This window comes from Homalodisca vitripennis, chromosome 1 (assembly GCF_021130785.1).
Source record: "Homalodisca vitripennis isolate AUS2020 chromosome 1, UT_GWSS_2.1, whole genome shotgun sequence".
NCBI classification, from domain to species: domain Eukaryota; kingdom Metazoa; phylum Arthropoda; class Insecta; order Hemiptera; family Cicadellidae; genus Homalodisca; species Homalodisca vitripennis.
This window is the reverse complement of record NC_060207.1, coordinates 91,473,919-91,493,298: the sequence shown is the minus strand read 5'-3', so window position 1 is coordinate 91,493,298 and position 19,380 is coordinate 91,473,919. Positions and strand designations below refer to the sequence as shown.

The following is a 19,380-nucleotide window of genomic DNA, read 5'->3' as shown; positions in this document are numbered from 1 at the left end:
TTGATTTCATATTATCACAACATATATCACACAGAAGATAAAATATAACAGAGGAATAGGTAGCAATAAGCTTCCCATTAACGTGTGTCTACTAACTTACTGTAAATTAAACAACAATAAATATATGTTATCGTTACTTTGTAAATAAGGCAAAATTAATTTTCTAAACTTTTTCTGTATACACCAGAAATAAAAAGGGAAAACACAATATTTTTCAGTTTCTACACATGAGTAGTTTTAAAAATGTCTAAATGTCATGTTAAGATGGTAGATTTCCTCTAACCTTGTGAATTGAAGCAAGGTTACTGTGAGCATCTGCAAAAGCAGGATTAATTTGTATAGCCCTTGTGTAGCATTGCAGAGCACCCTGAATGTCCTGCATCTCCTTGAGTGTGTTTCCCATGTTGCTGTAGGCATCAGCAAATGTTGGCTGAATGCGGATGGCTTCCTTATAGTGCATGAGAGCTTCATTGAGCTTTCCTTGCTGCTGCAGCACTGATGCCAGATTGCTGTGTGCAGCAGCAAACTCTGGGAACACTTCCAAAGCCTTCAGGTACAGCCGGGTGGCTTCCTCAATGTAACCCTGCTCTCGCTTGATGTTTGCTAGATTGTTTAGCGAGTCTGCGTGTGACGGACATAGGCGGAGAGCCGTGTTGTAGCACTCCTCTGCTTCCACCACCTGACAATACAGACAATTTGTAGTAGTCAACTTATAATTTTCATTTCATCTTACAATATAACCAAGACAGTACTATTTTATTTTTGTAATGCTATGGCTCACTGTGCATTGAAATTGCTTTTAATAAATAAACATGAATGGTTGAAAAATAGTAGAGTACAATTTTACAAATTAAATCTGAGTCCTAGATCAAAAGAAAAGAGTTTTCATAACAACAGGTCTGCCTGAATCTCCAACAATATTGTTAAGTGTTTAAATGTTAGGTATTTACCTTTCCATAAATGACGATAATGAATTTATTCTGACAGAGTATTGATGCACCAAATTATCGTGATTACTTGACTTATTGTTTTGTTCTGTTATTGCAAAAAATATTGTTCTCTATCGACAGTTGACATTTTGTGAACATAATGAGCCTTATTAATGCTGTTACTGTAATTATATTCAAGTATTGGTTCTGTGTGCTTAAAATTATACATCTGTTTGTTTTATAAATAATTTACTATGTAGTATTTTAGTGGTTTTATTGTGTTTTGTAAGAGACCTAATTATTTGAAAAAAAGTAACTATGTTTACTTTTTATATACAGAGCCACACAAAACAAATTGGTGATAAAAGTTTGAAAAAGTACACACATATCCAAATATATACACACACAAATATATATATATATATATATATATATATATATATATATATATATATATATATATATAAGTATATATATATATACACATAAATATATATATATATATATATATATATTTGGAATCAGCATAACATTACAATAAGTTATACTGGAACAGAACTAAAAAACAATATATTAGATTTTTCCTAAATGTTATCCTTTATATAAAATACCAGAAGATTAGAATGATGCATTTGTTATGCCTAAACAAACCTGTTAATCAAGCCCTATAAAATATCGCTACATTCATGTAAAAACTTATCCAACTAAGCTACAATAGTTCACCAATTTTAAAACCTTTAAAATTTGTTTTAATTGAAAAAGCCAAATCAAATTAAATTTACTTTTGGATTCATACTTTTATTTTAAAATAATATCTCTAAAACCAGCCTAAATTATATTACTTCACTGAATATTACAAAGATTAATCATTCAAACAAATTCAAAATTTCTCGTCACAGACCACAGTGAATAAGGTCAGTGCTAGATATAATTATTATATACAACTCAAGACATATAATTCTACATTCACACTTACCCCACACTTATACTTCAGAAACATATAATCAGTTGTAATATAAAATATATTTGAAATGATTGTAAAACATTACCATTTATTCTAATAACTAGTTGAATCTATTTATTTACATTTCAAAAATGTTAATGTCTAAACAAGTATTTTTAGAACACATATTTTATGATAATTGTTTATACCTTTATCGACTAACCATTCTTTTGGTTTTATAATTACCATAATTCAATGATAAATGATGATTCATTCATATGATGAATTTAGTATGATTTATATGTAGATTGAAGTAAAACAAGTAAAATTTTGAATGAAGAATCTTGGAACATTGAAAAACCTTTGCCTGATGTTAGAATCATTGATTTCAAAAGGTCTCACAAGAATAAAATTAATATAGTAAAATGTGTATTCAAAGTAAAAATGTAATTCATTAAACTTCAAAAAATATTATTAACTTTGACATTCATATTTATACTTTACATATTTCAATACATTTATTTACGAGATATTTATATCTCATTTGATTTGCAATCCCTTATTTATTTACATTTAACATTTGAACTGATTTCCCTAATTCTTACTAACCAAATGTAACTAAGTTACTCCAATTTTTTTTACCAAGGATTTACCGCACCATATGTTAACTCCGAAAATCTCATATTACAATTCAAGGAAATGGAATACTTTAAAAATAATTCAACTTGACATCAGATTAAATATTCCAAGGAACCGGCTCATCCCAACCATGATCAAGAGGATTTGTAAATATTTTAAAATCAGTAAACAGTAATCTAGATTTGCCAAAGAATTCTATGCAGGACTACAACAGATCACATCACATTTGGGCATCATCACCCCTGGAGAATTCGAGACGTGAACCTCTTCAATCATCATCATTCCAGCATCTTCAATAACTGTAAGCTCGTTCTTATATTAATATTCATAATTAGATTTTTATTTCCAGAATTTAATATTGCTTTATTAATTTACAGATCAAATATTATTCTTCAACCTAAAAGCTCTGATAACCCAGGATTCCGAGATCTCATGTTTGTTTTTTTACTTGTTTAGTTAATATTATCAAATTTATTTCTTTTCAATATATTTTTGTAACTTTTGCATTAATCAATTACTTAACTCAATTTTCTTTAAAGATAACAGAATTTATATTTTATTTTAATAATTATGTTTCACCTTTGTAAAAAATTTTGATTTTAATTTATCTTGCATTAATCATAAAATCTAAAAAAGATTGTATATAATAACAATACATTTAGTTTTATTATTTTAAATAAAATTCACTAAACAATGTCTTGTAATAGTTTAAGATTATTTGGAAACAATATTTCAAACTTTAGGTAACAAACCATAAAAATGAATAAGTTATGTTTTTCTGATATCAATGATTGAAAATTCTAAAACATTTATTTTAGAAAAGACATAAAGCAATATAGATACTTTGTGTTTGTCATGCATATTTTGCATCTTTATCTATTATTTACCTAATTTCCAAAAGATACCTAAGATACAAATTTTATTTATTTACGATTCATCAACAATCCGTTCCCCTTTTGCTAGAACACAATTCATCAACAAGACAAAGAAGATGACAATGGTGAAACAACACAACGTACCTGCCCTTTCTCCTTGAGGGCGTTGGCAAGATTACAGTAGGCATCAGGGAAGTTTGGCTGCAACTCAATGGCTCTGCGGTACGTGTCAATGGCCAGGTCAATGAGGCTAGGGGTAAGACAATGAGTAAAATTAGTGAGACAGATCAGTAGAGAATAGTTTAACTACATCGCTAAAAAGATTTGCAAAGTTTAACTAGACATGAAGTGTTGAAAACTTTTAAAAGCCCTTTTTTAATACAGTAATCTTTTTGTAATCAGACAAATTTGGGATTTGAAATATGCTGATTAAAAAATACTAGGGATTGCTTCCATTCAGTTTTGATTGCTGAATAAATGTAAGGATGTAGGAAAGATGCAAAGAAGTTAAAATCAAATAAAAAGATTTATATACAATAAGTGTAAATAAATATACATATGTAATATCTTTGTAAAAATACAAATAGATTTTTTTAATTTAAAGTGGAACACGAGGGTTGGCCCTTGGATTGCTTTGGTTGGTTATGAGGCAACTTAAATCAATGTTGACTATTCACTTCATTTTGTCATTATATAAAGTTTCATAAAGTTATCACTGAAAAACTGCTGTGTACAGAAAACATGATAAAAGTAATCAATCAAGTATCTGTTGCTTGATTCCATGTAATGTAAAGTAAGTTGTGATACTTTACTGCTAGACAATATTTCGAGGGATGTTTCTTGTTCGTCGCCATTTGCGCCGGTCAGCTCGAAAGCCATGCTGATAGCCGCAGGCATTTCTGTTGTGTATGTTGCAAAAATACAAGTGAAACCTTTCATTTTATGAATAATTTCGCCAATTAAGGTAAGAAAAGCTCCTTTACAAAAATCAATGTTTTGTAAAGGAAATTCTTTAAGAAATGCAGTTATATCATAGAAAAGACTTTGTAAATTCAGTATTGGTTAAATTTAAATTCAAACTGTTCGTGCCAAGAACGGTAAATGGAAATTGAAAACAAATACAAGAAGGATGTTTGTCGTTCGTCGAACATAACGGTATGTGTTGGAAGCTAAAGAACTGCTGGTTTCCCTCCATTTCTGGTTTGTGGACCCCGATGTGTAAGCCACCACGTTATGAGAAAGATCTCGCCCTGATTCCTTCTTAATTCGGACACCATAAGGGAAGAAAGTGTTAGATTTTTTCTGTTACTCTACATGTGATATCGAGTTCTGATTTGTGGAATTTTATATAATGGTGATTGACTGTATTGGAATCTATCTAGTATGACGAAGTAATAATTTGAATTCCAAATTTTCATTTGACTTTAACTGAGACTCCACAATCTAAATTTGGTGAACACATGCTAAGTGTATATATAAATATATACACTTATAAATATAAATATATGTATATATATATATATATATATATATATATATATAAAATGTTATAAGACATTGGTAATAGTGAAGTCAATGTAATAAATTAACAATTGAATACTGATTTGAATATATTCCAAATTATTTAATTTCCCAGTGAATGAAATAAATCAGGTGAAAATTAACTAAACATGGAGTGAGTCTACTGTTATAAAAAGAGAATTACAGCAATAAGAAAACACAAGTGAGTCTCATACAATTGATAGTGAACATTATTTTGTGACAAACATTAACACAGAATACGCACTGACAACAATGAAGGATTATTAATGAGAATTCAAATACGGATCTACTGCAACCTACTTTCTTCTACAATGATATTGAATTTAACTTTAAACTCATTGCCACCTTCAACATCGGCAGATTTTAGTCTGCTAATTTTGTATACTATATTGAATCTAAAAACTTCTCGATTACTCTTCTGAAAATTATCCTCAAGTTCAAATCTTGCTGAAACTGTTTTGATTTTTCCATAACCATAGGACCAGATATGGTTTTCCTTCAGACCATTTAGCTCAGTGGTACTCACTACGCGGCCCAAAATCCACTTGCAGACTTCAACATGAGTTTTTGCAACCATGATTTTTAGAAATGCTAAAATACTCCGAATTGTCGTCTTTGTTTTAAATCAGTAAATAAATAGAAGAGAGATAGACGAAATCAGGTCCTCCACACCAATCTGTGGGCCTCGTTGCCAGCAATCATAATGGGCCCGATGCTACAAAACATACAATGCAATGTACTGTACTGTATGGTTACTGAAAAACGCAGTTCGCGCACAAGGGTAGGAGGCAACAGCTATAAGTAGTGGAGGAGGTATCTCCATCTTTCATGTCTACACCACTAGTAACTACTGACAGTCAGTAACAATTTTATTTATTCAGTTGAGTTTGAGCACAAGCTATCACTTGTTATGAGTTGTTTATGTGATTTTATCTTTTCTCAGTGTGTTCGTAGTTCATGTTTGCAAAAAAATTCGTTTGTTAGTTTTAGAGATATTATAAGTACTGTTGGATTGTAAAATATGGCAGGTGTTGGTTCAAAGAGCAGAAAACAAAAACTAAAAGAGGAAAACCGTGGGAAAACTGGTTTTTCTTTGTTAAAGGTAAGAAAGACATGTCAGCCTTATGTCGTAAAACTGTTAATGGAAACAAATGGTACAATAATGGACATTATTAAATTCATTATGGAATTTGAATATACATTATTCTACTTTCAGTCATATTTCAAAGAGAAATATCCAAAACAATCCAAGCTCAGAGAAGAAAAATTACAAACTTTGATAAAAGTTTGTTTTAACCGAAATACACTTTCAGTACAATAAGAAAAATCTAACAACCGAAGCATCTTATCTTGTGACTGAAATTCTAGCAAAAAAGATGAAGCCTTTCTCAGATGCCGAAATAGTCAAAGAGTGCGTTATACTGTTAGTAAAAAAATTGTTTTCACATTTCCCGAACAGTACACAAATATTGGACGATGCTGCCAAATTACAGCTGTCCTATTCAAGTTGCATGAAAGGGTAAAAAGACCTGCCAGCAAATATAATCTAATTGAGGAATTACAGCAAAGCAAATTTTTAGCAATGGAAGCTACTTTGTGAACTTTGTTTACATACACCCACATTACACCGAGACGTAACCATTTATAATGGATAAACAAGCATAATTTTATCTTTTGTTATTGTACATGAATATCAATCATATGTTAATAGTTAAAAAAAGATTTAATTAGGACAACAGTCAATGATTCATTACCCTATGTCCCTATGTGTGTCATGAGGAACTAAAATTAGCTTGTTATGTTTACTATTTAATGATTTATAAAAATCAACATCTGCGTAAAATAGTCAGTGAGCAGAAATAATATACCCTAACAATGGAGTAAAACAAAGCTGCATTTTTTTCACTTGTTGTCTTAAAAATGCACAAACTTTGTGGAGTTGAATGTTTTGTCTGTGACGCTGTTAACTTTACAAAACACATTTTGTATGTATGTTGAATCATAAGTTAACCAGTTAGGGATTACACAATTATAAAGAATTGCTTAAAAAAAAATAAGCATGAATATTGTCAATTTGCCTTTATCATGACATTTTAAATTCAACTTCACTACAAGACCGCCAAATATTGTACCAGTTGTTCGTACTTATTGGTCATGACAGGATTGGACTTGGAGAAAGGATGGGTAAAGTAATAGCCAGAATCAGACGTCTCATCAAAGTTCAAGAAGTGTACAGGACTCCTGAACAACAACCTGCAGAAAGTATTGAAACATATTACAAAAACATATGATACTACATAAATTTAATACTCTAATTGGCAAACAAAGGTTTTATGGCATATTAATTGACTCATACTAAATAGTACTGAGTAACTAAGATGTTTAAATATAGTAAACTGTATTAATGTTTCTGGGAACATCTAACACAATTTTATCCTAACTGTTGTTGCTGTATTTTTCCATTAACAACAATGGCATGAAGCTGATTAATGCATCAATGAATGAACTCCTTTTAGCACTGCACAATAATAAATAAAGTAACAAGTAATCTACTTATTGTGCTAGGTATTGTCCTCTGTGTTGCTTTTTTAACCTGGAAAATACTTTTATTTTATTTTAAAGAATAACATTACAGTCACAAATCCATTCTGCATACCTGATAGCTATTGGTGGTAAAACAAAATCCATGCTCTCTAAGATCCTTGTAGCCCTGACTTATCCAAAGAATGTTTACAAAATTGACTTGTACTACCTAAACAAGGACATTTGCTTCTTCGATGTAGCAGAAAATTTAGTATATCATCAAGCATGAGCTTAATAAAATTAGAAAGCTTCATAAACTTAGAAAATCAGAGTTGACTAACAGTTAAAACAAAAATGACAAATTTTCCACTCACATATTTAAGATAAACTTATTCTAGAAGTTAAGAAATTGTAGCTAACATTTTATTAAAAATGTAAAAAAGTGTTGATAGGGTAGGAAGAGCAGGACTATCTTCATCAATTGATAATCCAAGATAATAAATAGTCTTCTTCTTGAAATGGAGACATTAAGTTTAACCCTTTGCGCTCGAAGGTAGTATTTGTTATTTGTCCTTGGAGCTCGTATAGCCAGCTCTACTGGCCGCCGCCATTTTGTCGGGAGCGCGGATTAATTTTTGCTGTAATGTTATCTCAGCTCGTATGTCCAGCTGTACTGGCCAATATATAATACGTCCATAGCTCGTAAGGCCAGCACCACTGGCCACTAAACATAGCAGTTATTTTCTAATATTCTATTTGTTTTATAATTAATGGTGAGTGCTGAAACCTATCGAGCAGCTTTTGAATTAAACAACCAAGCCTTAATTTCAATTGTTTTAGCGCCAAAGCTCAGTGCAGGCAGTAAGGTTATGTACGAAAGACTGCACAGTATGCAGTGACAGAAGGGCTGGCAAAGAAAGAAAACGTAGTAAATTTTACTGCAATACTTGTGCTAGCCAACCCGGACTACACATCGGTGGATGTTTTGAAAAATTACATTCCGTAAACAAATTTAAAGACTAAGAAAATTGTAAAATAGTTGTGACTGTGTATATAGTAATAAAACATAGAACTGTAATGACATTTATTTTCTTACATTTGTTAAAAATATTAATGTAAGATTTATATTTCCTAAATTCATGCTTATCTTAGTATTAGAAAGTTTATATAAAAGTAAATTTTAAATTAGCCTATAATTCTTCTCTAAACATTGACTGTGCAAATGAGACAAATGGCGTGTAGTGGGCCTATACACTGAAATGATAGAAGAGATGGAAAATAGAGAAAATCTAGAAAATTTTACTAGAAGACGTATGCTAACCATTCTTGACTACACGTAGGTATGTATTTTTAAAAGTTTAATTCCGTAAAAAAATTTATAGACTAAGAAAAATGTAAAATAGTTTATGTTTGAGTGTAACATAAATGTAAAGGCATACTTTATAACATTTTATTTACGTATCTTTGTTAAAAACATACGTTTAAGAGTTAAATTTTCCAAATGTAAGTTTATCTTTGTAATAGAAATATTCATTAAAAATAAATTTTAAATTATTTTTCAATTCTTCTTTAAACATTTTAAATTACTATGCAAATAACGCGGAGGAAATCGAAAAATAATTCCGATCTGGTGAGGCAAACAACAAATATGGCCGCCGAGCTGTCAATAAAAGAAGCGCGGCAGCAGTACTGGCCATACGAGCTGCGAGGACAAACTACGGCAAAACTAACACGAGGTGTCTGCAACCTTGGTGTAGCCAGTACTGCTGGCCTTTCGAGCGCATAGGGTTAAACATGAACGAAATATTTCATGCCTACTGGGCACTTTGTCAACCCAGACAGAGACTAGTGGGTTTCAATTTTGGAATAATCAAGGACAAAGAATTTGCAATGTCAGTAATAATGTTTGTGTTACAACATAATATATTTATACAAATTACTACATCTATACATCATAATTAAACAGTTTCCACAATTAAAAATAGAAATGTTTCCTGTTTTTAAAAGTAATCCTATGATGGAGGGGAGTTACCATTATCTAATATTCAGGTTAAGTGACTCTCAGGATTTTGTTAACTCTAATCTCCTTAAATCGAATCTATTGGTCTGATTGGATGGTCCTTTAACTATGTTTGTTTTAAAACCGTCATTAAAGCCAGTGATATTGTGTCTTGTGATTATTGGATAACAAGTATCATTGTACAAGGCTATACAAAACAAGTCATGTAACAGGCTTCGCTGAGGGTGCATGCAAAACTTCATAGTGTAATTCATTTAATTCCTAAGATGTCCTGCAGGCAGATAGACAAGACATACAATCGTACAGAACAGAAATTGACACAAATACTACACTCAACCACATGGTTGGACATGCACTCCTTAAAACAACTTCTTGCCTATGTAGAAACTGGCAGTTCACCACGGTTATGCACACAATTTCGTACACATCACACGTGTATGAGCACTTCTTGTTCGATTGACTTATATTTCCGACGCCTATGTTGAGTTAACCTTCTTGCCATGATCAAGAAAATATGTCCAAAGTGTATTTTTATGGCTATTGTAATTTAATCCGGTGTTAGTATTTTTTGTTCCATAGTTGATTTTGCCATGGTTTCCCCCAATCAAGGAAATGTTATACATACACAAGTCTGAGAAGTCTACTTAAGTCACAAGACAACTAATATGGGTTTTATAACAGTCTTAAATGTGTAAGAAATATTATATAGTAACTTTATCTTTGGTACCTGCATTACAGTACTGAACAAGCACTGCATACTTAATATTTGCTAAAATGCACCGTTAAAAGTAATTTTTCCTAAAACTTAATTTCCTTATAGATATTTTTTTACTCTTTGCTCAACAGTGGTTGCAGAAAGGGTTGAAATAAGAAGTGTTGTTACTATCAAGCTTACTCTATAATTTCAACACTATAAATTTAAACAAATTAAAAATAGCCGATAAATTAATTAAACATATGGATGTACTGACATGTGTATACAGAACAGTTCATTACATTTAACATGCTCTTTCGATCTATTCCATTATATACAAATCTTTTTCTTTTTCTATTTACCTGATTATGTTCCATGAACTTTTATAATATTTTAATAGATATTCTGCTATTTGGGGTAGAGACGAATTCAAGAAATCGAAGATAATTTTAATCGGTACAGTCATTCTTGATGTATAAATGGTGTAAACCAACCCAACTTTGTTTTCTGTATAGAGATGAAATTTTGTGGAAAATTTAAAGTCTACAGATATAATTCTTCTCAGGATATCTTGTCACATAATTCATTTCCATTTGGTTCATAAAGTGATGTTTTATAGCGCTGTTCAAATAATAAAATTATATGAGCTAGGGAAGACACTGCAAAGCGAGAGTGCACTAAAATTAAATCTTGTCTCCAACTTTATTTTTAACATTGAGTTTCCACTCAATGCTCTATGACTATGCTCTGCTTGTTTACAAACTTATTTATTCTGCAGTTTCTTGTTACCATCATTGTTATCCATAAGACAAATGTAAAAATATTCACTAACACTCAGCCAAAACCCATGGAGTGACATCACCATCTTCAAACTCAATGTTCATTTTATTTAAATGAGCATTCATGCAAAATTTCAAGTTTATAGGTCATTTTGATGATATTGTACGTACAGATATACAGACAAATGACATTTTTCCAGTCTCTCGAGTAATAGGCTTCGCTAAAGCTCAGCCAAATAAATTTTTACATCATATCAGTAGCCATACATACAGGTATACGTGTTATTGGTTGTTAGGCTCACAAAGTAAAATATTCCACAATTTAGCAACACGTACGTATACATATATACGTACAAGGTGGGATCAAAAAATACAGTGAATAGTTTTTATATCAAAAAGTAATAAACTTACATTTAATTCTATTTAATCTCCTTCAAAGTACTGTCCTTGGCTGGCAATGCTCTTATTCCAACATTTAATCCATGACTATAAACATTTCTAGAAGGGCTTAAGCTGCTCAGTCGTGGCCCTCTCAATGTCAGGAATGGTGTCAAAATGTTATCCTTTAAGCACAGTTTAAATTTTTGGGAAGAGCCAGAAATCACATGGTGCTAAATCAGGTGAGTATGGTGGATGTGGACAGACAGAAACACTTTTTACACCCAAAAACCCATAAATGAGAGGCGAGGTGTGACATGGCACATTGTCGTGATAAAGAAGAAAGCCATTCACTCCTTTTTCCTGATCTCTTCTTGCAGCACACTCTTATACAGTTCACAGTTGTTCCCCTTGGAACAATCTTTAATCGCACTATCAACAAATGATCTATGCCTCACTATCAATAAAAACAATGAGCGTGACCTTGATGTTCGATTTTGACTGACATGCCTTTTCAGGGCGAGAGGATACACTGGTTTTCCATTAAGAACTCTGCATTTTGGTCTCAGGGTCATATTCATAGACCAAACTTTCATTTTGTTACACTTTTGGCCATGAAATCCGGATCTTTTGTAGATAATCCTTCAACTCTATGCAGACTGACACACAATTTTCCTTCTGTTCATCACCCAAAATTCTAGGAACAAATTTTGTACTCACTCATCTCATTTGTAAATTATTGGTTAAAAAGCTTACAGAACTGTACGAGACGTTAAGATCCTCTGATCTCGTAGCTCTCGAATAGTCATTTGCCTGTCTGATGTACTTCTTGCATATTATCGTCTGTATTTGAGGTTAGTGGACGTCCCAAACACTGCTCGTCTTCAACCAATTCATCTCTGCTTTTAAATCGGAAATATTTAAATCATACTACTTGTATACAGTCTTCAGAGTTACCACATTATCACCATACACAGAGTGATTTTAACATTTCGTGATCTTCTTTGGCATTCTTTTGGTAACTTAAAACAAAACTTAATGTTAATGCATTGTTTGAAATCCGTATTGCGTGACAGATCTCATTTTAGAGGCTCTGGCAGTCAGCTGACAAGCTCCAGTGGTTGAAGCTTCTCGCTGTCTGTCTTAACAGATCAAGCTACTAGGTAAATTATATCATATAGATGTAGCATCAGTAGTTGCTGCTATAAAAATTCATTTACTGTAATTTCTGATCACATATTTACTATAACTCCAAAATTCAAAACCTGTGTTCTGTATTCTAGTAATTGACAGTGTTCAGTAGGTAATAAATACGTATTCCCCCCTCCCATGCCTCTATCAATGAATATGGTTAAACTTTAAATTTTGAAAAAGTAAGCTTCTTTTTGCCCTACTAATACTCTGTTTAAGTTTTTTAAATATCTGATTCTTTATCTTTCCATTTTTAAGGTAAGATAAGTGTTTAGTGGCCCAGTGGTTGAAGCTTCTCGCTGTCTGTCTTAACAGATCAAGCTACTAGGTAAATTACATCATATAGATGTAGCATCAGTAGTTGCTGCTATAAAAATTCATTTACTGTAATTTCTGATCACATATTTACTATAACTCCAAAATTCAAAACCTGTGTTCTGTTCTGTATTCTAGTAATTGACAGTGTTCAGTAGGTAATAAATACGTATTCCCCCCTCCCATGCCTCTATCAATGAATATGGTTAAACTTTAAATTTTGAAAAAGTAAGCTTCTTTTTGCCCTACTAATACTCTGTTTAAGTTTTTTTAAATATCTGATTCTTTATCTTTCCATTTTTAAGGTAAGATAAGTGTTTAGTGGCTGATCTCCATCATGCATGAACTATTTTGAATAATTTGTTTTAGTAATTTAAAAAAATACATCACATTAGTGTTAAACTCAGAATATTTCATCTATAGAGAATCCATGTCTTGCATACTTTAACACTTTCTTCGTTCCTAACAGACTGACAGACTATGCACTATAATGGACATTTTTCTAATATTACACTGAAAACCACTTTTGTAAACAATTCTTATGCAATTTACTTGCGTTGAAACTGTTAATAGTACTGTATAACAATTATAATAAGACTCTTTGTATGCTGTATATCAGTAAAATGACTTTCAGTTATTATTAACATTGAGACTGAGGCAAGATATTAAAAAGAAAGGTTTCATCTGTAGACTTGAAATATTACACGAAACTTCATTTCTATGTAGACATGATTGAGTTCAATGATGTTGAATGTCCAACCATGGAATGTGGCTGCGCGTCATTGAGGCCTATCCACTCAATAGGCTCTCACAATGCCTTTTTTGTTCGATGGGTGTTATAAAAATATTGCGTTGCCATATGATTGATGTTTTATTTGTCAATAATAAAATGAGCTATTGACTTTTATCAAGTGATTTTTTTTTATTTTTACACCTCCCGAGGCAATCAAAAAAGAAATTCTTTTAACTTACTGAGTATTGTGTCAAAGATTGTGACTAAAATGACACTCAGCCAAATTCTATGGTTGGGTTTCATATCAGTGTTTAAATAATAATAGTCTATACACAAAGTCACCATTAAATGGTTGCTGAATGTATTGGGATGTGTGTTATTAGGTTACATGCTAAAGCCTATTATGAGCATAAGCCTACTGAGTTTGTTTACAAATTTATTTATTCTGCTACTTTCTCATTGCCATTATGGTTACCCACAAGGCCAATTTATGAGTATTTAAGAGTCAAATCCCATGGAATGACGTGCAATATAATCAAACTCAGTGTTCTTCATATAGAAATAGAGTTTCATGGATATCAACACAATTTCAAGTCTATAGGTTACTTCATGCAGATGGGAAGACAAATATAACATTTTTGCATCCGCACAAGTGATAGACTTCTCTAATGCTCAGCTAATTATTAATACTGTACTATAAAGCTTTAAAATGAAGTGTGCAAATTTATGATGACTTTTAAGCCTTTAATGTTTTTTTTATTCCGTTTAATGGCAATTAATAAAAAAGAATGTATTTTTTGAAAATGGAGACTAACATGAACAAAGCCAATGTTAAGAGTGGCTATTATAAGACTACAATGAATAAATAAATTTATTGGCTTTTAACATTATTGAAAATGTTAGAATGCAGCAAATGTACCAAATCAACATGTATAACAATAAATACATAAATGAGTTACATGAGTTTAAATTTATAATATATTTACTACTGCAAATGGTCAAGCCATTAAATAAATGCATATACACTGATTTAAAAAGACAAAAAACATAAAATCTATTGAAGAATGTGAACATTGAAGTGTCAACTCTCTTTTTATACTCTGTAGTGTGAATAGCATCCTAAATAAACAGAAGGGTCTCATTAAAATTTCCAGTGAATGTCCAAAGGACAAGACTACTTACTGCTGAGTCTTTCTTGTTAATGTGTGACTATGAGACCATTGTGCAATACCTGTTTATACAGTGTATGTGATAATTATAGGATTTTTTCCAATCTTAGGTGAATTTTGAAAAACATTTGCAGGTGAAATATCTTTCATGCTCTCCTTAAAACACATTTATCCAACAAATCCGTGACTCGTACCAAACTGATTAAATGTGTGGGGTCCTCTCCTTCTATCCTGCCCTCAAATAAGTAACCTACCTTATCAAATATAGAGCATGGTCTCGAAAACTATTTTATTCCTTTGGATTGGATATGAATTTTTTGCATTGAAACACGACAATATTCTCAATTTTTTTTATGTTGCACAATATCAAATTTTTAATCAGAGCTTAACTAAGAGATAAAAGGAATCTACAGCCTGGCTCTGAACCTACCGAAGTCCACAGACTTAGGTTAATCATGTGGTCCCAGAACGTTTCTAGTGTTCGTCCAACCCTGACTCTGCTACGAAATCCTAAGCATCAATATAAACCCAGGTGAAGTTAATAACTTTTTGCATATGCTATCACAAAGTAATAGGGTTGTATTTAAAGCAATTCTCATTAATATTACACCATACAGTTATAATCTTCAAACCTTATTACTTCTTTGTCCATATTTTTATAGGAATTGCTTCAAAGACTAGTTACATCACTTTTTAATACTGAAAAACATATGACTTTATTTATTTCTAGAATGGCATCCCTATAAGTAATCAAATGAATAAAAGAAACCTAATTTAATGTATAATGATTATTATTGTGAAAAATATTTCTTTAAAAGTAAACAAAACCCCCATAGTCATCCTAATTTCATTATTAAGAAGGAACTTAATTTGAAATGTATAGTTTATCTGAAAAAAAGTAGAACAAATACAATTTATTATAATAAAATTATTATAGTGCAAAAGAAATGGTTTTAATAAAAATGTTTAAACCCTCATTGTATGCTTTTATTAATTTTAACTTTTTCTAATTGTGAATATCCAGAAATTTCCAGACTCTGATCCAAGATTAAGATTGCAAGCTTAATGTACAAATATCTGGTAAGCCAGGCACTGGTGATATCCGGTACGTGGATGACAATAGACTGCCATATCAGCTTCCTTTAATCCCCCAGCTTATGGGTTCTTCTCTCGTATGAGCTTTTTGTATTGAAACACTTTAGTAACATGATACAACATATTTTAAATCAACAAACCATCTATTGAGTGCATTTGATCAAATAAGTATATGATTTCTAAAATAAAAAGGTACAATTTGTAAAACATCTAATTTGGATTAAAGTAAAGTTTTACATAGTGAAATTTCACTGTCCAATTTATTAACCAGAATCTTCATTTTTTTGGGACAGATTAATTGGACCTAATAGGGCCTTCTTAAAGTCATGTTGTCTGTCCATCTGTGTGATAACTCTTGATATAAAGGTCCTAGAGACGTCTTTATATTTAAGCTCCTCTTGAAACATGGAAAACATCCATTGATTTTGGTATAAATGGCAAAAATAAAGATAAAATTCCAACATTTTCACATTGTTCTCGTCATGATGACGAGAAAATCGCAGGACAAACAAATTAATACACAGAGTACAATTAATTACGTAGCATTTTATCATGTACCATAATAACACATATGATTAAATAACAATGTTTGATTGGTTAGTAAGACTTTATATTCTGTTTAGCCTTCAATACACCATTATATCGGTTTGTTACACTAACAAATTATGGGATTATATTATAATGGTATTTTATTTATAGTGAAGGGAATATGCAAAAATAAATTTTACAATGTAACCAAGGACAATAATTTAAATAACTAAAACATGCAACTATCTTTATATACTAAAGGCATTTGTTTATCAAAACACTTCTCACAGCACATACTGTTGGCCACACTTGTTAATCTGACAAATGTGTTTCGGTTCAATAAATATCTAAGATCCATAAAATTCATTGCATTATTTAGCCTTATTCTTAAAAAAAGTGAATGTTCAACCAATTTATGCCAATGCAAGTTTGTACAGTGAAATACAAACACCGAATATCAGGGTTGAACATTGTGGACAACAATTGCAAACAGATAACGGATTTGACGGAAGTAATGACAAGCCAAGTTAAGCCAAGCGGTCCAAGTCTGTCTAGCACCAATTGGTGCTGGACTCAGTGTTCCTATGTTGGCAGCAGCTTGTTTTTTTTACAAATACAACATACGAAATCTATTTTATGATATACACAGTCATCATAAATTGTAGCCTTATTAAAGAGGGTTTTAAAACTACCCTTTGTAAAAGAATATCTAAGTTTTGTATAATAATTTAAGAAAATATTGATCTACATTAACATTTACTTCTCATTATGTTCTTCAAACTTTGTTAGTTAATAGTTAAAAAAAAACCAACTCATGACACATTTAAGAACTACGTTAATACACAATTTTATTAACATGCGTTACAACCTAAATTTAATGTCATTATACTTATTTAATAAATAACAATTAGGTAACACAATGTTCTGTCAATCTTCAATTTATTCTTACTTGGTATTAAAAATAATTAATTTGATAAGTAAAAAGTACATATAATTGAGGGTGCAGGCTGAAACCAATCTGAGACGCTATCTTCTACGCCATTTCCAATTTACAAGTCAAGTGAGAGCATTAACAGAGCTCCAAGCTATTACTGCATTGAATTGAATTCAAACTACTATTTCCACCTAGTATTACAAAATAATGAAATATGGATCAGAGGGTTATCACAAAAATTTTTATATACTTTTGAAAGTCGGTATTAATGTACACAGATTTTATTGCTGTGTAGCTTTTACACTAATTTTATTAAATTATTTTGTGTACAATAGTTTCAGCAAGTCTTCACATAAGCATAAATTAAACATAAAGGGTAGGGGAAAGGTAGAAACAAATTTAAATAAAACATTATATTACATTCTCCTAGTATACAAATCTTATATATGTAGCTAGAGGAGAGCAGTATACTCTGGCCTTGTGTTTTGTCTCTTGACATGAGTCACTCTCTGGTCTCTCCCTGCACACAAATCTGATATATGTAGCTAGAATAGAGAGCAGTATACTCTGGCCTTGTGTTTTGTTCCTCTACATGTATCACTCTGGTCTCTCCCTGCATACAATTCTGATATATGTAGCTACAATATAAAGCAATATACTCTGGCCTTGTGTTTTTTCCTCTACATCAGTAGTCACTCTCTGGTCGCTGTATCACATTTTAGTGAACAATGTTGTACATGTTCTAAAATTGGATATTAATGCAGATTAATAATAATAGTGTTACTATACGTATTAATAATCAAAGCTCAGCTTCAGATAAATTGAAGGGCTATGGGATAAGAGGTCTCTGTTTTTCTTTGATTTGCTCTCACTTTCAAAATATAAAGCAATGGACAATTATCTAAAAAAAAGGAGTTAAAAATATGTCAGATTAAAAACATACACCTTTTGGAATTTCACAGTGCTGTGCTTGGTTCTTTTTTTGTTCTATCCCATATACATGACATGCCATTTGCTATAAATAAAAATGTAACTGTACTTCCTGGTGATAAAACAGCAATTTTAAAACAACAAATATACATAATATATCTCATGAAGTAGCTTCCACATTGAAAAATATGAAATTTGGGTTTAAAGCCATTGGTCTTGAATTAAATATTGAAAAGATTGGAGTTGTTCAATTTTCAGCACAATTTCTCATACCACCCTAGTCTAAAATTTATATTTTATTGAAAAGCTAGCTATATACAAGGGCTGTTTTTTTTTTTTCAACCATCGATCTCACTCCATGATAGCCAGACACATGGCAGGTCCATGGTGTGGACGGTAGTGGATTGCGCATATTCCTCGCTACAACATTTGTCACTGCTGAGTTCAAGTAGCTAGTTTGCACTGAGCTGCAGTCACAAAAACATAGCCGCCCCTATTAATTCTCCCGTAAATGTGAATTATGGAGTTTTATTCGCTTCTTGCAAACAGAAGGGCCTAGTGCAGCAGAAATCCATTAGAGAATACGCTGTGTTTACAGAGAAAACAAGAGTAATGGTGTTGTCCCTGAGAGGTATAGAAAGCCAAAAATGTTGACTGACACCCACAAAAATTGCCAAATGGCTTCAGCTTTGGACATTTCTTGAATTTGACACTTGACCATCTTCAAACTTTTGACGCGATTCATGCCCATCACCTATAATGTTTTTTCCATAAACACAGCACATTTTCTAATGGACTTTAGCTGACTTTAGCTATTCCCTTGCTATTTTCCTGCTTGCAGGAAATGAATAACACTACTAAATTTACATATGGCTGAGGAATCAATAGAGGCGGCCATGTTTATGCGACTGCAGCTCATTGCAAACTGACTACTTACACAGTAACAAATGTTGAAACGGGGAAGATGCACAATCGACTGTTTACTTTGCCCACCGCAAACCTTCCACGTGTCTGGCCATCGTGACATGAGATCGGAGGTGGAAAAAAATTTATCCGTATAATTAGATTCATATAAACACTACGTAAATCGTTTGGAAGCAATACACAGTAAGGTTTAAAAGGGGAAACAATTTCTTAAGAAATCAAATTATTAAACATTTCTT

At 31.6% G+C, this 19,380-nt stretch overlaps 1 protein-coding gene across 2 annotated transcripts in view; it reads right to left on the bottom strand.

Moving 5' to 3' along the window:
- LOC124366587 (UDP-N-acetylglucosamine--peptide N-acetylglucosaminyltransferase 110 kDa subunit) overlaps positions 1–19,380 on the bottom strand; it is a 207,991-nt gene that overhangs the window by 31,528 nt on the left and 157,083 nt on the right. For both annotated transcript variants that reach the window (XM_046823185.1, XM_046823193.1), the window contains 2 exons: positions 3,531–3,636; positions 284–679 (listed from right to left, as the gene is read on the bottom strand). In XM_046823185.1, coding sequence (XP_046679141.1) covers positions 284–679; positions 3,531–3,636 — 502 coding nt within the window. The remainder of the gene's footprint in view (positions 1–283; positions 680–3,530; positions 3,637–19,380) is intronic.